The 27,673-nt window shown below is 32.3% G+C and overlaps 1 protein-coding gene across 1 annotated transcript in view; it reads right to left on the bottom strand.

Annotated features, from left to right (window-relative positions):
* LOC129218315 (A disintegrin and metalloproteinase with thrombospondin motifs 9-like) overlaps nt 1–27,673 on the bottom strand; it is a 156,245-nt gene that overhangs the window by 96,993 nt on the left and 31,579 nt on the right. The window contains 6 exon segments of the mRNA XM_054852551.1: nt 2,213–2,377; nt 10,623–10,836; nt 18,441–18,570; nt 20,922–21,048; nt 24,183–24,349; nt 25,147–25,239. Coding sequence (XP_054708526.1) covers nt 2,213–2,377; nt 10,623–10,836; nt 18,441–18,570; nt 20,922–21,048; nt 24,183–24,349; nt 25,147–25,239 — 896 coding nt within the window.

Genomic DNA, 27,673 nt, shown 5'->3' with positions numbered 1-27,673 from the left:
AAAAACTAACCCCCCCCCCCCTTCACTTTTTGTACTTTAAAACTTTCGGACAGTGGTGGCCACCAAGGTTTTTAGGTCTGGATTATTTTGCTTTAATGACCAAATATTTCTAAATCAAATAAATATTTTACTGGGTGTCCTTCAAAGTCATGGGAAATCGTGGATTTCAACTATGATCGAATTTGGTACTGAAAAGTCAGGATTTTCAGGGGGGAAAAATGGTCAAAAAGTATCATATCAGATTTTTCTGAAAAAAAAAAAAAAACACAGTATACATTTAAATTTTTAATTTGCATACATTTAAATTTTTACCTGAACACTTTTTTCTAGAAAAGAAAAGGAAATTCACAATAATTTCTTTTTCACAAAAATAAAGAAAATTCACAAAAAATATTTTGCTTTTTCGCATAGCGGGGACTTAAAAAATGAAACCTGGATTGACCCCTGATATAACTGTGACATGTGACTTTGATTTCAGCATAGCACATGTTTCAACAACTTATAAAACTTTAAGTTTGGCTTTTACTGCATTGTCAAGTGATAACATAAATCAGAACAGAACTTCACGAATTTCATTCTACTGCACAGCTTGCCCATCGCAGTATCGGATCATGCAAAATCTTTCATTAAAAATTAGATTAGTGACACAACTATTTTAAGAAAGATTTGTGTTCATCTACAAAAAGTTTCGTCTATTTTTTTTTTATTTTTAAAGAAGTATGCCTTAATATGTTTAGTACAAATTACAGTTTTACGCTCTTTTACTGTTTGTAAAATTGATTTTGTGTGTATTTTTAGACTTAATTATGCGTATGTATTGCACTTATGTCAGGTAGTGTAATTACATGTTTTTAATCGAATAGTAGTATTGCATTTTGAAAAAAAATGTCATACTGGCGAGCTTTGTTATCGAAATTCCTGTATATCCTTTTTTTTTCAAAATATTCCTATATTATTTCGAAAAATTCCTATATTGTTTGCAGAAAATTCCTATATTTTCCATCGAATTCCTATATTTTTTTCAGAAAATTCCTATATTTTCCTATATTTTTGTTGGCAAATGTCACTTCTATCCCTGAATGCATTTAAAAGCACTTTTTTTTTTTACTTGACAGCAGTGCTTTAAAATGTTATAACTTAAGTTCTATGGGAGCTATAGAGTTGTATGATAGCTCATTTTAAAAACAATTAATTCTTTTTTAATAAAATGTTACGTTCAAAGAATTTAAAGAGTGTCTATTAAAATTTTTGGGAAAAATACATGGTTTTTATTGTACTTTACTGAATACAGAGAATTTCAAAGTAGGACCATGAAAGTATTATTAGTTACACCAAATAATGTAGGACACATTTCTGCAATTTTCAATAAAACTTTTTAGTAACTCTAATCAAAAATCAAACAGCCCTTTTAAAAAAATAATAAAGGACACCATCACAAAAAAAATGTTTGAATTTTTATATTTTAAAATTTTGTGGAAAACATATTTTTTTGTCAAAAATTACTCAAGTCAAATTATAATTCTCTTTCTTTAATTCAAAAGGATTCCCATATCAATAAATGGTCAAGTCTGGAAATAGTTTTCTGATCATCAAGCTCAAAATTGGCAGAAAAAGTTAACACCAATGAGTAAAATAAGTCATAACTAGTAAGACTGTATTAAGTAATGTAGTAAGACTCAGTTAGGAGAATAGGTAGGATGGGGTGAAAACTTTTAACCAAATCTGATTATTTTCTCCTCAAAATGCATCGTAGATTAGGACCTTTGTTGATCTGAAGTAGTTTGTGTATTTTCCTGTTTTTCCTGAATATTTTTCTAATTTTTTGACTTTTCCTGGTATTTCCTGATCATAGGAACAATGAAACTATTCCAAGAAGCAGCAGCCCGATGTACTAACGAAAAAATGAGTTGTGCTGCTCATCATACAATGGCATGACTAACAACATTTCTTACTTTCAAGACATATTAATATGATTATTTCAAAACAAAGTAGTACAAAATATTGCACATAATAACTACAATAAAAGATAAATAGTATAGAAAGTTCAAAGCATTGCTCTGTGGTTAAAAAAAAAAAATGATGATGCGAATGTACAAGACTATAAAAACTAGAATAAGCAAAATGTGATATTTGCTATACTTAAAAACACTGAACAGATCTTAAAAACAATGAACAGATGGTTTTGTTTAAAAATTCAACACAAAATTTATACCTCAGTCCAATCACCAACTTCCCATACTGGACATGGTCCTTGATCACATTCTCTAGAAAGAATTTTAGAGGATGGATCACAGTGACTATCCGGTTGTTTAATTTTATTACTGTTGCGGCATTCCACTGATCGATGTTGGGTTCCTTTCCCACAAGAAACTGAACACTGAAAAATATTAAAAATGAGAATTAAAAAAAAATTTAGCCTACAACAGTGATGTAAAATATATATTCAGGTATTAATTTTTGAGGATATAAATATCCAGGGTGTATTACCTGGGTAAATCCCCAAAATGGGTATTTATCTGGGTATTTATTTTCCTGTGAACTCTATTTACAAAAAATACCCATATTTGTGTATAATGATATTGCAATATGTATAGAACATTGAATGTAAAGAAAAGTTAAACATTTTTGAGCCCTTTTTACAAATTTCTAACTTCATAGACCTAAAATATTAAACCAGGAAACACAAATGCTATACATCATGCATTTTTCATGCCAATGATTGATTTAAATATCCACTCTTTTTTAGTTATAATATAATTGTCAATGTGTTAAAAATAAGAACAGTAGGGGTCAATTCAAAAGGAAGTTCAGTTTGGTTTTTAAATGGGAGAAGGGAGAGAATTGATAGTGGAAACCAGAATTAATGATAGCAAGAATTAAAGGGAGAATCGTGATGCTATTTCAAAAGTCCTTAAAACTATTGCAGGTACAACCTTGTTTAAAGAATTCTCAAAATAATATTTAAAAAAACCAAGCACTAAATAAAGAAAGGCAAGAAAGATTGTATCTTAAACCAAAATATATCTTCCTGAAAGTAATAAATTAAACATATTACAAGTTTTTGCTCACTTTAGAGAAAACTATGATTTCATTCAAACATTTCAGAGTCAGACTTTGATTTTGAACTGTCATCTGAATTGCACAAGTTATCTATTTTTAGGCAATTTTTCACTTATAAACAATTGTTCAATTTTTTTGTGTAATAACTCTTTTTTCAGTTTTCGTTTCATGTCGTAAAAACTATTTATTTGTGGGTAAAACAATTTATGATGAATTAAGGGTGGGGGGGAAACCAGTTTAGACCAACTGAAAAATCCACTTTTTTATAATGTCATAAAATGTTACTAACTATTCAAGAATATGTTGCCAAAATTTGAGTAAAAAATTACGGTTAGTTTCGAAGCTATGAGAACTTAAAGCGACTGTGGAGATTTGAAAATGTTCACAGCATTTTTTTTCAAACCCGTTTTCTCCAAACAACTTTTTCAACTGGTGTGCATTCTAGCTCAAAGAGTTTTTGACGAATCCTTCTGAAAATTTGTGCGAATATTCTTTATTCAATTATACTTTTTATGAGCCTAACTCTTGATGATATTATTGATAAAAATAATTCTTTTAATTAAAGATGTAAAATTTCTGGAAATTTTGAAATGGTGGAAAAAAACCGGTAAAGGGAAAAACTGGAAAAAATGGAAAATTAGATTTTTTTATGACTAATTCGTGTTTCTTAATAGCTCTGTGTTTCTTGGAACATATACAGGGTTAAGCATTAAGAAATATATGCTATCCACACATCTGCTTGACAGAAATGCACATAAAGGTAAGATTAATAAGAACAAAAAAAAAACTTTTTGTTTTATAACTGAGAGCTTTCATGATCAAACACCAGAAATAAGTCAAGTAAGTCGTCATTCAACCAATAATATTGGGCAATGTGTGTCTAATCGTAACAATTACATTTTCTATTTTAGATTGCCTTTGAAACTTGAAGTATTAATTGAAATTTTTGACTTTCAAACATGATTGATTTTTTTTTAAAAGAAAAATAATACAATGTAACTTTACTGTCTGAAAATGAAAGCTATTGAGTTTTGATTTTTTCCAATCCAGTCTCAGACCAAATCAAAACTAAATTGGTGTTTCTTAAGCAGAACCAAAACTACAGTTTCAGTTTATTCATACGACCGTTCTAAGCACAGTAGTAAAAGTAGTCAAACCAGCACTTTTGAACTAATCTGAGTTATTCTAACCAAGTTGTTCTCTGTTTCGTATTTTACTTAATAAATAAGATGTTTTAGGGTCATTTGATCAAGAACTATTGTTTTAAAAATTCTTTAAAAAAAAAAAAGACATATGAATCAATATAGGGAAGAGCCACACTTTAAAATACAATATATCAGCTTGAGCACAGCTGCAAATTCCCCTTTTTTGCTTGGCATGGCAGTATACAGGGTGCGGTAAAAAAAATATCGGACAAAAATTGTATCGTTGAATGGAAGAAAGGAAATTTCATTTTAATGAGTGCCTAGTTTATTTTTGTCTCACACTTTATTAGAAAATAATTTACAATATATTACCTGGTTTATGTATTGTTTTTCGGTTTTCTTACAATTTTAAGCAAAATACCTGCTATTTGAAGTTGTGTAACCAAGTAGAACGACAGTTCATTTGCTTGATGTCCCTCGACAAACAGTATTTGAAATGGCATGCCATTTCAAGTGACTTGGAAATGATAGTCAGGAATGTGTGCAAAAACGAAAAGTGAACATTTCAGTTAATCGTCAGGTCATCCAAAAGCGAGTTCAATGAAATCCTTGGATTTCCACGAGAGAAGTCGTTCGTAAGATGGAAATTTGTGACCGATAAGTGGGACTAAGGGAAAAAAACAGCTCAAACAGAAGTTTTACGAGTTTCAAAAAGTTCAGGCATTTGTATGACTCCAAAGATGCCAGAAACGTTTGAGACGGGCCACAAGTCCACGCTGGAAGAGATACCTTTCACTGATTTACTGTTCAATCGGCTCACATCCCCCAGAACCGTAAAATGAATCAAAAAGTGAACAAGAAGGACATTTTAGAAATTATTGTACTTCTGTGGGCCTAAGAGCACTTCAGCATTGTAGACTGGACATTTTCCTTTAACTCCACACCGATTCATATGGCCAAAAAGACAAGAGTGGTGCAAGGCGCATTGTTTTTGACATGATATCATCTTTTGAGTGGACGCTATACTCGCTAGACCTCAATCCCATTTATTACACTGTATGGCCTATTTTGTATTCAAAGGTCTACCCTAAACACACATAAAATTGAACTCTCTAAACCAATTGCTTTATAGGGAATAGGATTGATTAAAGGACTTGCAGAGAGCCCTTGAATGAAAATTTCAACAAGCAGTTGCATCTCTGTATTACTGCAAAAGGTTGCCAGTTTGAAACCAATTAAATTTATTGATTGCTAAAGGTCTTCTCATATTATTTTTTGTGTTTTGTTAATTTATTTATTTTTAATAAAGTTTCATGGAAAATTGCTTGCCCATTTTTTTTTTTTTTTTTTTTTGCCGCACCCTGTACATTTGGTTTGCACAGTCAGCAGAAACATAGTTTTGTGATTAAGTTATGCTTGTTTGTTTTATGAAGAAGGAAAATAAATTCTTCACTAAAGTTATTGGTTTAAACTTTTTTGCAAAAAGTATTATTAAACATTCTTTGATCTATATGCAAATAATATTGTCATACAACAACTTGCATTAATGTTATAGTGTTTTAACATAAAACGGGGGGGGGGGGGGGGGGGAGAGGAAAATATATCCGAATTAAAGCTTGAGAAATTTCGAATCACTTTTTGCTGAAAATTTCAATTAAAACCCTGAAAAGTTGAAAAACATTCTTCTTTTTTTTTTTAATTTTTCCGATGTGGAAATTTACTCCTTCAAAAAAAAACTTTTTTTCCATTTTTTCGGAAATTTTCCGTTTTTTTTTTCCGACTGTTTTCATCTCTACTTTTAATGCAAGAAGTGTGAAAAAAATGGTAGAAAAACATAACATTGTAATCAAAACCCTCAATAACATGCAAACTTTCAACTTTTCTAATCAAAATTAGGTTTATATTCTAGGGAAGTATGTTGTTTACGAGAAAGAAAAATTGTAATGATTACACAGGCAAAAATTGCGGCTTCAGTAATACACACCAGCAACAAGCTCTGAAAGCGACCGCCGATGGACAGCAGTTTCTAACTCCACTAATTCTGGTGAAAATGACTTCAAAAAATGACAAGGTGTATTTCAAAAGATGAGTAAAATATCTTCCAAGTTGAGGATATTTTATTATAATAATTATCACAGACCTTTGAAATTAAATATCTCTGCTCCTCTTACAGCTGCAATAAAAATACATTTTAAAAGATAATTTTATGTTCTTTAATTCAACATAAATTATTTTACCCATGATAAAATCATTTTTGCGATATTAAACAAAAACCGAAAAAACAAACCTGCAATCCAAGAGAGGGGCACGAGTTTCCCAGACATCCGGCTATATTTTGACAGACAACAAGGTGAAAACACATTCATCTTATCCTAATTATGTATAAAAATTGTGTTTTTTTCAAAAAAGAGATGGAGAGGTAGAAATTTGCAGAGGGTTTTGTATTTATAGGAGCTATGATATGTTTACTAGTCCATTTTTTGACAAAGGCCAATTTTAAACTTTCAAACAAAAAGGTTAAATTTTTGCGAAACTTGAACTTCAATGTAATTAACTGCAATATCATTTGAAAAGCTAGTGTTGTGGACCAGTTTTTAGTAGATTTGACTGGCAGTAGCTCAAACGATTGTTTTCGAAAACGTTGTATACTGATTTTGAAGCCAATTCAATTTCGAGTACTTTGTATGTATCAAAGCTTGTAGCTCGCTAAAAAATGTACTATCTTGATTAAGAAGAATTCATTTTATAGGATTTAGTCTGCTCTTTTTAAATATGTTCTTATTTTACGTGTAGATTTTTCAGAAATTGGTCTTAATCTCCGATTGTTTTTTTTTTTTTTTTTTGACTCATTTTTCTTCTTTCTACAGTAAATCGGTTACAGTTACGAATTGGACATGATAATGGCTAGTTCTATGCTCTACTTAGGCTCTTCTAATGCCCCTTTTTTATTTCATAAATTAAGTAAAATTCACCCTGTATAGTTGGGGAAAAAAATCTCTGCAGGAGGAGGAACTACTTTTGAAATCAACTATAAAATGAGCCAATGAGTAAGACAAAAATAGTTCATTTTAAAAATTACATCATAACTACAAAGAAAAATATTGTTGGATTTTTTTTTTCAAGAAAATAATAAATAAGAAAGAGAAGGAGTTTAAGGGTGAATATCAGGAAAAGTGCCAATTTGATCATGGAAATTTTCGATACTTAAAGGTACTCAGAAATAAAAGTTAATAGGGTAGTTTAACCAAAGATAATAGAATAGTCAAGATTGGACACTCAACGACCGGTTTTTACGTATGGCAAGGAAAACAAGTGTAAAGAGAATCAAAACTGGTGCTTTAAAAAACTGACATTCAGAGCTATGGTCGCCAAGTTGAACTGCAGATTCTTGGAATTGGCGTAGGGGTTACAACACTAAGAATTCCAAGAAAAAGTAGGGAGAAAGGACGGGGATACTAACCACCGGATTCAGTTCCCGTAACAATGATAACAAACCCTAATTGATTCCAGATGTTATCGGTGTATTTACGGAATCTTGAAACTCAATTTACACATTCTTCCTGCGGTTGAATTCTTTTGAAAATCTATCTAACGGTACGCTGATTAATACATGACTTGTCGTCATGTATTAAATTACAAAATGTGATTAGAGAAAGAAAACTTATAAGTTAAACAATAGTAACAAATATTAAAATACATCTTGGCACGCGCTTCAAAAATAAATAAATACAAAGTAAATGAATTTAATTAAAATAAATGTGCAATAAAAAAGGAAAATAAAAATAAATTAAACAGCAAAAAATAAATGAAAGAGATCTTAGTTTTACTCTTCGCATCTTCGTAAACAGCTTGTTATTGATACAACAAACTTCTTCTGTGTTATTATTATTATTTTTTTTATTTGCTTTCATTTTTTCCTGATGACCCTCTCTGAGGCTTAAATACCCATGTATTTACCAACCTTTGCCAGAAGGGAAAGGAGAGGGACCTGATCATGGCATACGACGCACAGTAGCAGAACTTGGCGAATAATTGCTGCTCACAGTATAAAACCTTTTTTCCCCCAAAATTGAATCGCCAACTCACCTGTAAAGTTATTTCCTATGATAACTAACTTTCCTTAAGTGGGAGAAAACGCGAAAGCATTAATCTCTGCGGAAGTGTCCAGTCTTATGCGAAGCTATATGGTCTTCGGTTTAACTGCATCTGCTACAGATTTTTTTTAAAATTGGGAATGAGGTCAAAGTGAACATTTAACCCCTTTTTAGGGGGGTATGTATTTGACTGTTACAGATCTGATGCAAATTTTAGAGATCTGATAAATATAACAAATTTTTATACTTAATAGGCATGATACATTATTACCTGTATAATTCAGATGAGTAATATAATATAAATATGTAGTAAATACATGTAATTTTTCCAGAAATTTTAATTTATATTGATTTTCATTAAGTCATACTATCATAACATCTCAAGTTGAAAATTTCAATTCAAAAATATTTCTAGAAACTGAAATTATTAACGATAGATTGAGGAAAAAATAATACATAAGTCAATAGTTTAAAAAAAAAATCTTAAAACAAACTTAAAAAACAAAACTAATTCAAGACGGTCAGAGTTTGGAAGGGGGGTAGGTATATTTGCACAAGTTAACAGAGTTACTTTTTTAAAACAAAATTATAGCTTTTGGGTAGTTATGAACGAAGGTCTGAATATTTACCTAAAAGAAAAGAGAGTGAAAAAACAAAGATAAAATTTTGTTAGATAACTCAAATTTTTGGAAGAAAATAATGTCTCAGAAGCATATTTTAAGAAATTAAACTGCTTTTCAATCATGAGATTGTCCACAAACTCATTACAGAAAGAAAGCATTGTGAAAAATATTGGTAATTCCCGCATCAGTTCAGTAACAAATGGTTTCTACATATGTGCTACTGACATAATAGGGAAGTTGCAACCTATTAAAAGTTCATATTTTGGCTATTGGATATTGTTAATTGACCCTCAAAACTAAAAAATTCACCATCGCCGAATTTTAAGACACCGTGGTTGATTTTTAATGAATTTTTAAAAATACACGCGCAAAAGTGCGCTCTTCTGAAACGTCACGAGCCTACATCACAGGGTGCGAATGGGCAGCCTTCCGCCGAAGATCCCTTGTTTTCGCTAGGGACATTTTGAGCGTGCTGATATTTTTATTTTTTAGAAACTCAATAATCCTTTTGGACACACTGTGGAGACCGGATTCCTTAAAGCACAATCTAAATAATCTTCCTCATGTAACATCAATGATGATATTCGAATATTTCCGAGAGGATGAGAGGTTTGATGTTCCAGAAACGCGAGGAGTTAAATGCGAGGAGATAAGCCTTTTACGTTTCGTCTTCGAAGTCGAATGCGTGACCTTCGCTTCTTCCCTATCGGAAGAGCGCATGACGTCACTTCCTTTGCCATTTGACGTCACAAGCGCTTGCACTTTAAAAACTAATTTAAAAAAAACTACTTATCGTATCGCAAAAATTTTTTCACCTATGATGTTCATACATGTTACTCTATCATATAAAAATAAAATTGAAAAATTGAAAACTTCCCTATTATTGTTTACATGATGAATTGTCGAATTTTTGATCGCTGAACATCACTAATTAAAGATTCCAAAAATTAAAAAGCATTATTATTTTTATTGCAGAAAATTTATTTTCAATTACGCAAAAATAGTATGAGAAATTAATTTATTTTATGTTTTAATTTCCGCTACCGACATGACGCTTCATTTGGTAGAAATAGAAAAGTAAAGATTACTATACAACTGAAGTGCAAACTTTTGATTGGAAATTATACATCACACAAAAGGCTTCATCCTGTGCAATCCCTTGGAGCCAAATAAATGTTTTTTACTAGAAATAACCATCTCGGAAGTTTGCGCTCCATACATGGTATGAAAACTTGGGACAAGTATAAATTGCTTGTTTTATCAACGTAAATTTATTTTTTTCTGAAACACAAAAGTCAATTCTCATAGACAAATATATGAAACATGTTACTTCATTTTGAATTTGTTTCTGCTGAGAAGTTTTTGGAGCAACTAAAAGAATTCCATTGTCATATATTAAAGTAAAGCTCAAAATTTTGTCATGGATTGCATGTGCAATGAAGTTTATAACATAATGATAAATTTTTTTTGGTCTTTAATTGGAAGTGATTGAGAAATTCATCGGGAATTTAAATCGGCACTTTTCCTGATATTCACAATTAGAGACTTTTTCCTTGATTCCAAGTTAAATCAGCTTTTAAAGAATTCAAAAATATTGAAAAGAATCATCAAAATGGCATTTATTGAAATGGAGCTTCTGAACATTCAAATACACTCATGTATTACATATTCAACAAAATGTATTTCATTTTGATTCATACCTCAGACCAATCTGAATACACCCATGTCGAATTAAGACAAGATCCTCTGCATTTTACTTGTGAACTAGGCTTAGGTCCCAAATGCTTGCAGTGTTCCTCAGGTACAGCATGGGCTATATCCGTTGCTTTGTCTTCTTTCATGCACTTGACAATTCTATGGCTTATCCCTCTTCCACACTGAACTGAACATTCAGATTTGTTAACATCTTTCCATCTAGAATTTAAGCGATATGCATTTTTGAAAATAATAAAAATTATTTTTTAAAAGAATTTAAAACCTATGTAACACATATAAGAGAATTAAGAGTTTTTCACCAAAAATCATAAATACTCAAAATAAAACAGTCAAGATACAACAATACCCTAACTGTAGCGAAACCCTTAAAAAGCCCAAAACTGAAGCCCAATGTCATTAATACATTTTCTAATACTCGTAACGATAACTAAATACAGCTATAATGATCCAAAAATGTCTAAAATTGCTAGCTCTTCATAGCATTTTTCTTAGCTATAAAACACTTGAAATTTTAGACAATATCTATTGTTCTCAACACAAACGCTAAGTTCTACAATGGTAACCTCTTTTTGTCAAAGTACACTGGTAAAAATCACATTAATGACATGTTGCTTGTTCCTTTAATAAATCAGCTGCTCTCCCAAAGGAGGATTTCTCTTCAGGCTTCATATTGTTGCTGTTCAGTTGTTTCTGGTTAGGTTTGGTTCATATCATTCTGCTGCCTGTGGTCAATTACACGTTTTTTGTTCTTTAATTTCAATTCAGGTATTTCTGTGAACTTTTCAGAACAATTACTAGTGTAGGCAAGTGTAAAGTTTCTTTCGTAGAAGAAAAAATTAAACTTTTCAGAAATTAGAAAGCAGTCAAAGACGATCCTCAATTCGTAAGGAAGTTTCCCTTTTAAAATCTACTATAGATAGTATCTAAAGCAGAGGTTCCCAACCGGTGGTTCGCGAACCCCCAGGGGTTCGCGAGGTGCAGGAAGGGGGTTCGCGAAAATTTCGGTGCAATGGCGGATTTTTAATAGTTTGGTAAAAAATTATAAAATATTCAATTTGCACACATAGTTACTAATTTTTTTTTTAATTTGAAAACGCACCAGACTCTTGTATTAAGCTCAAAAAAAAAAAAAATCTTTCAGCGGTTTTATAATCTTGGTTAAAAAGACATTTTCTCTTTTTTTCTCGATAGACAACAAAAAGAGATATCCTTCTTTCTTTATTGCGAGGCGCCATGCAGAAACGTTGTATTAAGCTGTGGCGGGGATCACGATGACCTTAAAAAGGCGCCATCGCGTGGAGTCAATCAAACAATATACATAATATACATATGTCGAAAAAAATAAAGAATTCTCAAACAATGCATCATAGGGGTATTATTTCTAATCTGGTTGAAATATAACTCGGGAATTTCCGTCGAATTCAGTCATCGAATAGCAGACATGACAGCAAAAGGCTCCAAACTTAAAATTTATTACTGGATTTTACCCATCTGTTCGTTTTCAAAAATATATAACATCAGCATGCTCATAGTTCTGGGGAAATAGTTGTTAACAGACGTATTAAGAGATACTTTAGAGATGCTTGAAAATAAGTGATTTTGTTTGCAATTGGTTTTGCTACGTGAACTTGCTACTCTGTTTGTGAAGTTATAATCGTGTTGGTAATTTTTATGATTTAATAACTTTCTGCTGTTATGGATCGATGGTTGAAAACTGGTAGTTTAGTTGAGCGACAAATGGACAAGCAGTCAATCGATCAACCCTCAACATCAGCAGTAACTTTCGAATCAACACAGGATATTGAAATAGATAGCTGGAATGAACTGCCGCCTTCCCAGACTAAACAGAAAAGTGAACTAGGGGAGAAAAAAGGAAGAAAGCGAAAATATGACAGTGACTATTTACAAATGGGCTTTTATTTTACTGGAGAAGAGTCTGAACCTAGACCGCTTTGTCTTCTCTGCAACTAAGTTCTAGCGAACAGCAGTTTGAAACCGTCACTTCTGAGAAGACACCTCGAAACAAAGCATCCGACACACAAGGACAAACCTATCGAATATTTTAAAAGAAAATTGGAATATAATAAAAAGTGTAGCGTCTCTACGTTCCTGTTAGAATCCAACGAAGATAGTAAAATGGCCCTTGAAGCTTCATATCGAGTCAGTTATAGAATTGCAAGATCTGGACAGCCACATACAATTGCAGAAAATTTAATTGGACCTTGTGCTAAAGATATTGCTAAGTGTATGCTGGGAGAAAAGTCAGCAAAAAAAATTGACCTGGTTCCGCTATCAAACGACACAGTATCACGCAGAATTACTGATTTGGCAAGCAATGTGGAGAAAGAACTTGTGAATAGAATAAAGGAGAACAATTTTGCGATCCAGCTTGATGAGTCGACTGATGTAACAAACGCTGCAATATTACTTGTCTATGTTAGGTATATTTTTAACGATACAATTAAAGAAGATGTACTATTTGCAAAACCTTTGAAAACCAACACAACTGGAGAAGCAATTTTCGAACTGGTCAACAGTTACTTTGAAGAAAATGGAATAGATTGGTCTTTGTGTGTGGGTGTGTGCACGGATGGTGCAAAATCAATGACAGGAAAATTTGTTGGCTTTGTGGTGCGAGTAAAGAAGATCAACGAGAAAATTGAATGGACTCATTGCTGCATTCATAGACAAGCATTAGCATGTAAGCGGATTCCCGCAGAATTATCCGCTACTTTGAATGATGCGGTAAAAATTGTAAATTTCATAAAATCACGTGCCACAAACTGCCGTCTATTTCACGCGCTTTGTGAGGAATTGAGAAGCCTTCATGTTACTTTACTTCTTCACACAGAAGTTAGATGGCTTTGCCGTGGCAAAATTTTGACACGCTTATTTGAATTGAAGTCAGAAGTCCAAGCATTTTTTGTTGATCATCCATTTCACTTGTCCACTTGCATATTCGATCCTCTTTGGATGCAAAGGCTTGCATATTTAGCTGACATATTTTCAAAATTAAATGAATTAAATCTATCCTTGCAAGGTGCAGTTGTTAATATTTTCGTTGTATATGATAAAATTGAAGCTATGGTAAAAAAAATTGAATTTCTGGATCCAATGCCTGGAAATGGGTGAGTTTTCTTGTTTCACTTCTCTTAGTAGTTTTTTATCAGAAAACTCAGTGAAACTTGATGAAAGCGTTAAAAGAAATGTATGTGAACATCTGCAACATCTTGAACTAACTTTTGACGAGTATTTCCCTAATAGGCGTAACGTCCCTCTCTCAAACGCAATCCTTTTGAAGGAAATCCATGCTTAGAGAACACCCTGACATTACCTGAAAAGGAAATGCTCATCGAGTTATCCTGTGATAATTCATTGAAAACTACCTTTAAGGAGCTCTCGTTAATTGATTTCTGGCTCAGTGTAAGAAATGACTATACCGTTTTGTCCAAAAAAGCAATTCGAATTTTATTACCATTTTGTACAACATATCTGTGCGAGAAAGGATTTTCCTCCTATACTTATCTCAAAGATAAATACCGAAGCAGATTGAATGCAGAGCCTGATTTAAGACTCAAACTCTCAGACATTGAACCAAACTTTCAGTTTCTTTGTTCCGTCAAACAGCCACAAATATCGCATTAAGGATTTTTTCCCCAATTTAAAGTATGCTAAAAAAAATAGTTGGTTTATAAAACTTCTTGTTTATAATTTTTCTTGTAGATGTAGTTTTAACTTCTTATTAATGTTTGCACTTAATGATATTTTACAATTATATTTTTGTTTATTGCAATCAAATGCTGCAAAACATGGAAAGCAAACATGCTGTTTTTTTTTATTGTTTCTTACATGTTACTAATTTCAACATCAGGGGGTTCGCGAACTTTTTTGCCTGTTCCAAGGGGTTCGCAAAGAGAAAAAGGTTGGGAACCGCTGATCTAAAGTAATTATAATTCTATTATTGTTCCATACCAAAAAAATACAAAAGTAATTAAGTTTCAAAACAAAGAAATAGGAACTATAGGAAAATGTTTGTTGAAGTTTTTTATTCAGCAGAGGAACAGAAATTTGTCTATAACTAGAGGCATATCCAAGCAAACCGAGTGAATATACAGAATTTATTAAAGAAAAAAGTTTTACCTGTTCTAATGGATGGCTGGACAGATTTAAGTAGCAGCAAAATTGTCAGTGAAACTGCTAGTGTTTTCTTCTTTCAATGTCAGTTACTGGTTGGAGAATATCTAGTTGGGCATTATTCACAATTATTTGATGAGAAGGATATGCTCAACTTTGACAAAGCATGTTTGTTTCCCACGAAAACTCCAAATATAACTTTAAGGTCGAAAGGAGAAAAAATGTGTCGGTAAAATACTCTCACTTACAAGGAACATCATTCTTGACAGTGCTAATATAAATGCTTCTGAAAAATGAGTGTGGATTTATCGACAAGTCTCAAAAACCAAGATGCTACAAGAAAAACTCCACGTTGTTTACACAACAAAAAGGCTTGGATGACTTCTGAATTGCTGCAGAAATAGCTTTGAGAATATGATAAGGAACTGGCCCAAGGGATGAATAAAAGTGTCTAGCTGAAAGACAATTTAATTGCCCACAATGGACCAAGAAACTTGGAGTGGAGTAAAGTAGTCTTTCCCTTAAACACAATTTCAGTAGTAAAATTGATGGACCAGGAAGTATTCCTTGCCCTGAAATATCATTATCGGAAACGACTGATCTTGCACATCTTTGAATGATAAAAACAGATTGTGACATTTACCTTCTTGATGCTATAGCTTTAGCCAAGAAATAAAAAAAAAGGATGATAGCTGTCTAAATTTTGAAAAAAGTTTTGCGTCCTGATGGACGTTTGAAAACACAACAGGATGAAGATGAGGGCGGTGACAATGATAACTTTCCAATCTCTAACAGGTTAGACAAGCTGAGCAAAATTGGATATTTCAAACATAGAGTTGATAACATTATTACATCTAGTGAAAAAAGTAAGAAAAATATTCATAGATAAAAAGAACAAATCCATTGTGGACTATTTTCTGATACTGATGAACAAAAGAAAGTCCTTCAGTATCTTCAATTTTTTGTATCAAAAGCAGCTGTGAATGCTATAAACTTTTTTTTTTACAACTGAACTTGAAGATAACCATGATGTGGATTTGTTTGCAATAGTTGAGAGAAAAATAGATGAAATGTACATAAAATCAAAATCTTGCAACGAAATTTTTTTTTACATACTATGAATACATAAAAAGGAATCAATTGAAAACTTATTCATCAAAATTGGATTAATGATTTAGGCGCTATGGTGGGACATAGGTAAATACAAACATACATAAACTGCTAGAATCACAGCCCTTTTTTTGGGCTTTGCCATAGTCGGGGAAAAGGGTATTTTATTGTTTCTTTTTAAACTATTGAGTCAATAGTTGAAACTATTTTTTTCCTAACTGTCAATTTTAATATGATGTACAATAAAGATCTTCATTACAGGAATATATTAGTAAGTAAAGACCTAATTTTTGGCTAAAAAATTAGGTGTAGCAATACTGAATGTAGCTGAAAATACAGGGTCGTTGAGGTAAATCCGGAATTTGTTTATTAACTGCCCTCTAGCGGTTGTTGAGTGCATATTTGCGAATAGGTTATCTAATGTGTAGTTCATATCGTCACGAGGCGCGCGCATATGGATACGTTACAACAAGCAACAACATGAGCCAGGAACAAGACAGAAGAGCAGCGATCCTCGAGTCCCTTCGTGCCGGTAAATCACCAAAGGAGATTATTGAGTGGTTTAGGTACAAAAAAACTCAAGTTTACGAAATTTCGAAAAAGTTTCGAGAACCAGACATACCGGATGGAGTATCCTCTGAGCGGGCATGCCACAGCAAACGATCGGATAGGAAAAGAACGTCCGATTTTGTTGACACGTTGGAAGGGAAGATCGACGAGGATCCTGAACGTAGCATGGCTAAGTTGGCGAAGGACATGGGGGTAGCACGATCAACAATCAGTTTGGCGGTGCACAAAGACCTTGGATACAAATCCTTTGTTTTACGGAACCGGCAATTGTTGACGGAAAGAAATAAAGCTGACCAAAAACTGAAAAGTCAGGCATTGTTGAATGATATCAAACACGACAGTGCTGGCTACCTAAGGTTCTTTTCGGAGGAAAAGAATTTTAACCAGGACAGAAAAGTTAACCGGCAAAATGACAGGTGGATATGTCAAGATGCTTCAGAAGTGCCCACCGTCATGCACACCAAATTTCCAGCAGCGGTCATAGTCCTTGGGGTTATCAGCAGCGAAGGGGATGTTATGCCACCTCATTTCTTTGAAGAAGGTCTTAGAATCAACGCCGATGGATACATTCACGTATTGGAAACGGTAGTCAAGCCCTGGATGGACATGGTGGCCGCCGGAAGAGATTATGTCTTCCAGCAGGACTCAGCGCCAGCCCACAAGTTGAGAAAAACCCAAGTGTGGCTTCACAGTAATATGCCCTACCACTGGACACCCGACTTGTGGCCACTCTCCAGCCCGGACTGCAATCCTCTCGATTACTACTTTTGGGGCGTAGTTGAGGAAAAGGTTAACGCAAAATTTTATAATACCAAGGACGCGCTGAGAGCCAACATTACTGAGGTGGTGCCCAACGTGGACAGGAAGGAGGTGAAACATGCATGCGGTCGGTTCTGGTCACGTCTTGAGCGAGTGGTGGCAGCTAACGGCGGCTATATAGAATAATTTCTTTTTATAACATATTTTCTATAATATTGCAAAGTTGTGTACAAAATAAATCCTTTTTGCTTGCGTTATAAGAGTTTTAATACTTGTGTCCCATTTTCCGGATTTACCTCAACAGCCCTGTAGATACCGTCTGAGCTTGATACCCTGTGCTGCAGAGGTTGCTTTGAAGAGAAAATAAGCTGGTTATTATGACACATATTTTTGAGGCTTGATAAGACTTAGTTTCTCTTAGTCAAGAGTCATGGGACATTCTTCCACTTCAAATTCTCAATGATGGAACTTTACCCGTAAAGGCAATGGCAAAAATGCTATTGGGCTGACAAAACTAAAACCATCATCCCCCAAAATTTTGAAGTCTTGCCACAATTTCAAATAAATCATGAGGTATTAGAAACAACCTACTTTAATTAGAGATATCTTGTAAGGTAGTGTCTAATCATACAAAGTAATCATAGTAGAAGAGTCATCTATTCATTTAAGAGCCATAACTTCCTTTCAGGAAACATTGGTAAAGGCTTCATTCTAGTGCATTGCAAATGTGAGTATTAGAAGAACAATGCTACAAAATTACCATAAATAAAATACTGACCAAAAGTTTCACTAAAGATCCCCAACTCCAGAAATCCTGAAAAATGTGTGTGCTGATATGAAATGGGATTGGTATAGTACAGCTCCACTCTTAATAAGTGTTTTTAAGTACCAAATCTGGCAGTGGCAAGTAAAAGTTGTTGATGTGCCATCTCTTGCTTGTTTGCCACAATGCATAGTTTAATTTCTTCTGCGATTGTGTTTAATGAATATTCATTTGTGATTTTCCAAATTGGAATGTAAAATTATCAAATATACTTTTTGTTTTTAAGTTTTAATTCTCAAATGCAGAAAGATAAATGATTATAAATGCTGAATGATAACATGTTAAAAGACTGAAGTTAAATGCTGAAAGATTTAGAGATTGCAAAATTTATTGCTTTTTAATCAAACCCATGTATAACAAATAAATAAAGATTGTCATATCATGCAATAAGTTGAAAAGTACTTACCTTAATTCACAATGATAGTTGCATTTGCGAACTTTTTGTAAATTTGGTTTATCTAGATTTGCACAATGGTTATCATTCACAGGGTGCTGATCAGACAAGCGAACACATATTGGTTTCAAGAAACTTATACCTAAAACATATTTTAATTATATGAGCGAGCCGAATATTAAATTCTGTATGTTCAGTGCATTCAATTCTATAATTATAAATCAGAAAAAGGCTACTAAAATTACTATCCAGTTTAAAGAATACAAGACCTAAAATCTAGTCAGTACAAGTTAGATCATTGAAATAAAATGATAAAGAATGAAATGAGTGACAACAAACTGTTTATTAAATAAATGTAAACAATTAAAAATTAATTAATAAAGAGCATAAAATACTTTTTAATGTTGTTTTAGTTCAGATAGCATTGCTTGAGATAGTTTCTGCTGTAAGTTCTTTTTATGTAAATTTTAGATAATTTCAGGGTATGTTTTAGTATTTTTACCGTATTTTACTATGTTATTTAGTATTTTTGAGTTCAGGAGACTCAGTTTTATTTTACTTGATTTCTTAGAGTGATTTTTATTTTTTCAGCTAAGATTAGTGACATATGGTGGTTGTTAGGTTTTTGTCTGAGTACTTGTGCTTTGTTGGATAGAGTACTCAATGTATTTTATTTATTGCTTCACTGATATCTTAGGATTCAGTATTTTCATTTTCTTTTCATTTAATATTTTCTTATTCTAATTTTTATCAATAATTGCTTGAATTTCTCAGTTTTTTCTATTTTTAGTTTTTTTTTACCAGTATGACTGTAAATTAGGCAATGGGTCTAAGATTGAATGGTTATTTTGAGCCCTACCTTACTTCTAGAAAAAAAACATAGTGTTGTTGATTTAACTGCGCCAAAAATGGGGTTTGGGCTTACTTTGTGACATAGTATACTTAATATGAATTTTGTTTTAAACCTAGTGTTCAAGCCGAATTCGAGGCGGGGGGGGGGGGGGGGGGGGGGGGGGGGGGGGGCTCTTGGAAATTTTTTGAAATCATATTTCTAAAAATAAAAGACAATTTTTAATAATGTACGGGTGGGGTTCGGGAAATTTCTCGAAACTGAAGTTTCAATAACAGGATTGTAGCTCATCCATGGTAACGTTAAGGAAAGGGATAGGGTTCAAGGACTCTCTCCTGGCAATTTTTCGAAATCAAATTTATAAAAGTGCAATTTTAGATGGTCTATGATGATGCTACAGGACGGAGTGCTTTGGGAAATGTGTTGAAATAACAAAATTGAAGCCCCTAAAACAAGATTGTATGCAATCCCTAAAAACATCAAGGAAGAGATGGGTTTACAGGGACTCTGCCCCCCCCCCCCCCATTTTGAAATTGAAGCTCTAAAATATAAATTTTTGAAGATTTAAGTGTGAGAGGAGAAGGAAGAGAAGGTCTAGCTTCAATGTTAATAAGTGGTTTTGGAATTGAATAATGATTAAAATGCATTTTAATAAGTCAATTTTATATTTCAGTTACTTATTTAAGAAAAAACAGGAAGAATACAGTTAAATTTTCTTGCTATTCCACTTTCAGTCTCAGTATTTTATAAATACAGACTGTCTTGAGATGGAAGATGTTGCCTTTATGTTTACTAGCGGGACAAATTGAGTAGCTATTTGTGTCATTTGCTGCATGAAAGACGTTTAAAGTGGTAAGTAGGTGGGTTGTGTATTATTCGCGTGCATGTTAGAGGCGAGGAAGTATTACTATAGATAGCTCTTAACATTTATTAGATGATTTACAAACACACGACATAACAACAAATCCTAGAACATTCATAACCTTACAGTTAGTTTAGATCCGGTTGGTTGGCTCACAGCTTATAACGTCATCAAAAGCTTTGCTTATAGCACAGGTTGGATGTGACTTATGTCATATTGTTGGCATTCAGGCACAAGCTATAAAACCCAAATCTTGAGACTTGAGAAATAATCAATTTAAACTTTCTAATCCCTATGAAAAATAGCCTATTTTATACTAAGGGGCAGTAAAGTGGAAACTAATGAAAGGGTGTTGGAATTAGCTGCTATGGGCTAGTTGCAGATAGTGTGACTATTCCAGAGGATGCTGGGGAAGTATCTAGTAAGGAGTCAGATTTGGAAACAAAGGGTGTCTCTGCTGGACAAAGCTACCAATACTCCTGTAGGACTAAGCTACTAATTTTTTGACTGAATAAAATTTAAAAAACTTGATTTAAATTTTTAAAAATCAGATATTTTTTTTAATTAAAAAAAATCACACAATATTTTCTTTCTGCCCTGTTCACAAATAGGTTTATTTATGCTACAACAAAACTATATTTTTGAAATTGACACTACTTATTTCATTTTTATTTCTTATTTACATACTTGATTATTTTGATGTTTTTCTCTAACGGCAAAATATAATTTTATTCCCTAAAATATCAAATGAAAATGTATTCATAAGAACAACTACACTTACCATCACACATACGTGTACATTCAGAGAATTGAGTTGCAAGTTTCCAGACATACAGTTTACTTTGTGTTATTGGCACAGTATAACTAAAACTGATATTAGGAGGATTAAGTTTTCCCACAACTAACACCTATAAAGTAAACATCACAGTAAATTCCAAAGTATACATTGACATAAAGACAATCTTCGATAATAATGCACAGCTAAAAAAGCCCAATTTAAATAAATAACAGAAGTCTGAGTGTGTATTGTTTTTTGTGCACTAAAAAAAATTCTTATAAATTTGAAAATTGATAAGTTACATAAAATTAGATGAAAATTTTTTTTATCATTACATATTAATAGTTTTCATAAAATTATTTAAATGTTTTGAATCATTCTTATCAGTTATTATCATTTTAATGCTTCAAATTATGCATCATTTCATTTAAGAGTATTTTTAATTTAGAGTAATTCACTAAGAGTGATTGTAATTTAGAAAGAATGCAAAGCTATTTATTCTAGAACCTCCCTCTCTTTACCTCTTACTTCATTCACTACAGCAGTCAAAAATCTCCTCCAATGTGGAGTGACTTTTTAGTACAGTTCCCACTTGACATGTAAACATACTAGGATTGAAAACTTAGTTTAAAAAAAAAAAAATTTGAATTTTGAAATTTTGAATTCAAATTATGTTTTTCGCAATCACAAACTGCGACAGGACCCTACTCATTGGAGTTATTGTTTCTAGTAACTGCTCCTGTCCTCCCAAGCCAGCCTCTCCTCCTGGGCGGTTACATGTGCATAGTTGTGTGTGTGTGTGTACGTAGACCTGTGTGTATGCACGTAGGCGTGTGAAGTCGTGTGTGTGTGTGGAAGCCTGCGTGTGTGTAGGACATGGACGCCTCTGATCAGGAGAAGCGGATAGCTCAGGACCGGAGGACAGCCGCGCCTGGAGGACGGCGGGCGGTGTACGGGTCCAAGCTGAAAAAGGAACCAGATGCCAAGAACGGTCAAGTAAGGACAATAAGCAATCGTGATTGCTCAAAAAAAAAAAAAAAAAAAAACAGGTACTCTGAAGACTTAACCCGAAATTCACCTTTCTAGTTGTGACTAGGGATGATTGATTGTGTTTTCATTTTTGAAATTAAGATTTCTAATATTTTTATGTACATAGTTTTATACATACACGCATTAATTGCTTTTGATAAACATACAAGACATATTTCTTACATTCAAATTGTTACATAACTGAAAACATTGTGTATATACAGGGTGCGGCAGGGAAACTTGCTGTGATTTGAAAAGTCAATATAAGAAAAAGTACTTCATACATCAAATTTCTTTTAATAAGATATTGTATACAGTCTGAATTTTTATTTTAACTAGATTTAAAAATTACATCGGGCAAATGGCAGCCCCATTAATGATGCACTGACCTACCCTAGATTTGAAGTTTTGTTCCACTCTTTTGAGCATATCCACAGGAATGTTGGCAATGGCTAGCCGGATGTTGTCCTTCAGGTGTTGCAGGGTCCGGGGTTTGTCGTTGCAAACAATCGATTTGAGAAATTAAAAGAAAAAAAGTTGCAGGGTGTCTCCAGCTTGAACCTAGTTCGGAAAGCACGTTGGATAGCGACCACCGAATGATTATTGGAAAAGTAAGCCTTGAGAGGGCGAACGCACATTGTACTTTTGTCCAACCCATGATGACAACTGGCTTATGAGGTAACAAAAGTTCAGGACCCCCTCTTTAAAATGAGATTCTTCCCCTTCCTTTCTGACCACGCCTCGCTAATTAGCATCCAACACAAATCAACAAGTTTCCCTGCCGCACCTGGTATATAATTAAATTGTAAATGATTAGAAAAGTTACTTATAAGCTAGTATTGTAATAATTATCTCCAAAAAGCAAAATCAAAAGGTACAGAAAAGATTTTTAGTTTGTTCCTTGCAAATATTTTGAACGTAATGAAAATTGCACTTGCTACTAAATGTATGGAAAAGAATTTAACTGAATTGAGTTAAAGATTTCACATTTTTATTAATACGGAAGTGGTGACACATTAACTGGAGACTTTATATTCACATTGAAATAATAGGAAAATAAATAATAAAATTCAGCTAGCAGTTTTAGCAACAAATTCTTTGATATTTTACGATCTTGAAAGCACAGAATTTTGTTTAAGACTTTTCAATTTTATGATTTTAATAAAGATTTTAAAAGAAATCTATTTGTTTGACTCTTAACAGAGCATAGTAAACAAAAAAAAGTATGAAAGCCCCACTTCCATAATGGATGGAAATATGTTTCTATTTTCAAAAGGAAGGTATCTGCAGGATAAAAACATAGTATAAAAGAATTTAGTTTAGTAAAATAATCTTAGAATTGCATTTTGATAAATAAACCAGCGATTCAGCATCTAATTTTTACATTCATAAGCAACATGGAAATTTGCCCGGAAACTTTAACGATTTTAATAAAGAGAAAGTTTATTTATTTTCCTCATAACAAAGCTTAGTAAGTATTAAGAAGAATGTAAAATTCTATTCTCATATGAGATGCAAAATTACCCCTGTATGCTTCTGCCTCTATTTCAGCCTTCTTTTCAGTTTTAGTAGTTTGGCTGATCGATTTTTGTGCTAATTACTTTTAAGAATTTTCAATTTTCATTTCAATGCCATGTTAAGCATAAGTATACATTTTCTCTTTCTCATCCAATAGCTACTATGTTAACATCCTTTTACACTGAGAAAAGGATTTCAAAATATTTTTAACATATAAATAAGAAATAAATACTTTGCATTTTTTCTGAACAACAGTTATATTTTAAGAGGACATGGATAAACAATACAAGCGAGAAAATTTTCCAACTTTTTAAGGGTGATACAAATGAGTCTCTAAATGTTTCTAATGTACCCAAATGTTAAAACAGTTTATCCAGGTTGGATTCAAGATAACAAAATTAGTTTAAAATATTTACAAAATATTTTTTAAAATCACCATTGGGATGTAGATAAGCCCATTTACAGCAAATTTAGGTCTATAACATAATAGCTTCAATATCCCTCCTCTTTTACTGTGTATTATTTAACTGTTTGTAATGAAATTTTTATTTAGTCTCATCGACTTTGCTATTAACGGTCCTGACTGTTAAGATAATCTCAAAGTGTCCAATATTTCACAATACAATGTTCTGAAATCATTTTAGGGTACTAAACAAATAATTTAGAAAAAACTGCATGATAAATAAAAATTTGTTAAAAACTTAACATATTTGTTACCTGTACAAATAAATCTTTTGGAAGGGGTTTAGAGCTGTTAACATATTCTATTACTGCATCACTTCCTGAATAGTCTATAGTTATCCCATGGTAAAGTAATCTTTTTGGAAACATGCTAATCATGAAGTCTCCATTCAAAATATACTTCTCAGCAGGATCTTTCAGTGCTAAAACATAGTAATAAGCAATTTTTAAGTTTTACAACATTAAAAATTAACCACTTGGATTTAGAAAAAATCCAAGTGCACATGTTTAGAAAATATTCCACGTAAGAACAAAAATAATTAAATATGTAAGACGTAAATTACAATACAGAATTTAAATTTCAAAAATGTTACTTTTTGAAATACTACACAGTAATATAATATTTAAGAAATACAACTTTTAAACATAAAGCTTACCTTGAAATTATACCTGACCTTACAGCACAACTAACTAGACTTTTCAGAATGAATAATAAAATGAACTTACCTTTTTTTTCATAAAATTATACAATTTGACTCATAATAAAATATCCAACAAATATTCAAAATGATACAGTAGAATTTTGGCAGGAGGAAAAAAAGCTTTTATTGAAATAATAAAACTATAAACTTTAAAATGTTTGATAAATTTATATACTTCATAGTTCAAATTAATAATACCATTTATAAGTAATATTTTTATTAAATATTTTTAAAGGTAAAGTACCATTAAGAAATTGAATTCAAATAAGGAAAACAAATATTGATGTTGTTTTAACTTCTTGAAAAAAAATCAAGCCAAAAAGATTTCAACTTTTTTACACTGGCAAAATAACATTTTAAATAAATCTAACTAATCTAAATAACTAAAATATCATAAAAATAAAATACCAGAAATTATTTACTGTTTGCTATAAATTATTTAAGATATGTATGAATATTAGTAGCATTACTCCATACAAATCAAAAATATTAAAAGTGTTTTGCTGTAAAAATCATACCAATGTAATTATCATCAACATTATCATCAGAACTGTGTTGATTAATTTGAATATTACTAGCCCCAGGTGGAATCATAACAACATTATGATAGCCTATGGGAGAAAACAACAGCATAATTATCATGTAAAAGTTTGGTAATTACAGCAGAAATGTAAAGAATTCTTAAAAATTCAAAACAGTTCATAAAGATTCTACTCCAATATCTTAAAAAAAATACACTGCAAACATTTCAAAATTTTATTTAATTTATGAATTATAAGTTAAAAATTGTTTTTAAAGCTCACATCATTTCAGTTGTTCAAAAAATATGTTACAAATAATTGGAAAATACAAATCTACTAATATATATATATATATATATATATATATATACACACACATACACACAAGGTGTTTCTGTTAAGTGCTTCAGAACTCCTAAGAGGGTTAGGATGCATTCTGACGACTGGAAATCATATAGCAATGCAGTGTAAGAAATGATTCCTTGACTCCTAAAATTGAGACATGCCGAGAATATTCCAGACTGTTCATAGTTGCATATGTCGAAGATGTAAGGTGCGTATTGAAGTCAGTGGGAAAACGTGGAACACTTACTTTGACATATGTACCTTTTGCTTACTTACATGTAATACAAAGATTTTTTCCTTACGGTTTCTTTTCTTTATGGTGCTTCTATGTATGTCACAGTTTTGGGAAAGCATTTCCGACCTTGCTTTGCTATATGATTGAGTCACCAGGATGCATCCTACCCCTCGTAAGAGTTCTGAAATGTTCAACTGAGACACCCTGTGTATTTATATACAGTACAACCTCCATATCTTGGATCTCACGGGACAGGGGAAAAATGTGAGATATCGAGTTATCAAGGATTTGAAAAAAAAAAAAACACTAGTATCTCTCACAATTACACATACATACGCTATACACATTTATATACTATGGGACTACTTTGAATTACGATTAATGAATTTGTCTTCAATCAACGGAACCCATATGGGGGGGGGACAAGTGGGGTTCCAGCCCCCCACCCCTTTGAAATTAGAGCTTCCTTGCTTTTAGTACTTTTGTTTTTGAAAAAATGTAAAAAACACTTCTTCCCCAGTAATTAATAAATAAATTATTAAAAATGTCAAACTTTAATACTCTGTTCTGAAATCGGTTTCTACAGGGAAAATATACAAATACATATACAAATGTGAAGACCAGCAACAGGCTCTGGGCCCAGCTAGGCTGGTCCTAGTCAATTAATTAGTCCCCAATGAAGATCAATGGCCCTCTTAAAGCTATCCACTCCCTTGCTCATTACCGCCTCTTCCGTTAAGCTATTCCAAGTGCCCACGACCCTGCTAAAGTAGTAGTTTTTCCTGATTTCCAAATTAGCCTGAGATTTAAATAGCTTAAAACAATGCCCCCTTGTCCTGCTTTCCCCGCAAAAATTTAATCCATTTACATCTTTCATTTTGATAAATTTAAATAACTGAATCATGTCCCCTCTGACTCTCCTTTGCTCCAGGCTATACATGTTAAGCCTATTAAGTCTGGTATCATAATCTAAATCTGAGAGTCCCCTTACTAATTTAGTTACCCTTCTTTGAATCCTTTCCAATACGCTAAACCATGAAGAAAATATCTGAGCTCCCCACCCCCTTAAAATTTTGCATATGGGCGCCCTTGTCTTCAATGCTTTACTAGATTTGAAATTTTACAATTGTCAAAAGTGTACAGAATGAAATTTTGAAACAAACAATTTAAATTGTTTTTTCATCGAAAAATTAAAAATTATAATCTTATCTTCAACCAGTAGCCCCCCCCATTCAAAAAAATTTCGGCAGCCATTTTGTATTAGTTAAAAAAGCAGAATGATGAAAATGAGTTACGAATTTTCCTTTTTTGCTTGAAAACTGACGAAAAATCCACCCCCTGTCCTCAAAGTGGACAACATGTTTGAAAGAAATGCACAAAAGATTCTAAACTCTGGATAAAACACTGAGATAAAGAGAACTACAACACTCTTCTCATACCCACACTCCCCTATTATATTGTCCCCATCTCCTATTCTCAAAATTTCCAAGAAAAGAAGAAAAACTTCAAGCAGTTGTCTCTGGAACTGGTTTACAACAGAAATTGCCAAAGAAAACCACATTAGAAACTTGCTTCTGTGCAAAAATTTTGACATATTAAGGGTCTGGAAAAATAAGTTTCGAGATAACTATGGAAAATACATACGAGTTTTTTGGGAAATGCAGGGGAAAATGTTTCTTTTGTGACATTAAAGTTTTCCAGATAAAGAGGTTTGAGATATCAAGGTTTGACTGTATATATATATATATATATATATATATATATATATATATATATATATATATATATATATATATAAAATATATGTATAATATATATATATAACATATATATATATATAATATATATGATATGTATATAATATACAGTCGAACCCCTCCATATATCGAACTTCCACATATCAAAATTTTCTATACATCCAAATCCCAGCAAATTTCCATGTTC

Source organism: Uloborus diversus, chromosome 3 (genome assembly GCF_026930045.1).
Source record: "Uloborus diversus isolate 005 chromosome 3, Udiv.v.3.1, whole genome shotgun sequence".
Taxonomy (NCBI): Eukaryota; Metazoa; Arthropoda; class Arachnida; order Araneae; family Uloboridae; genus Uloborus; species Uloborus diversus.
The sequence above is the reverse complement of the archived record's forward strand: the minus strand, read 5'-3'. Positions and strand labels throughout refer to the sequence as shown.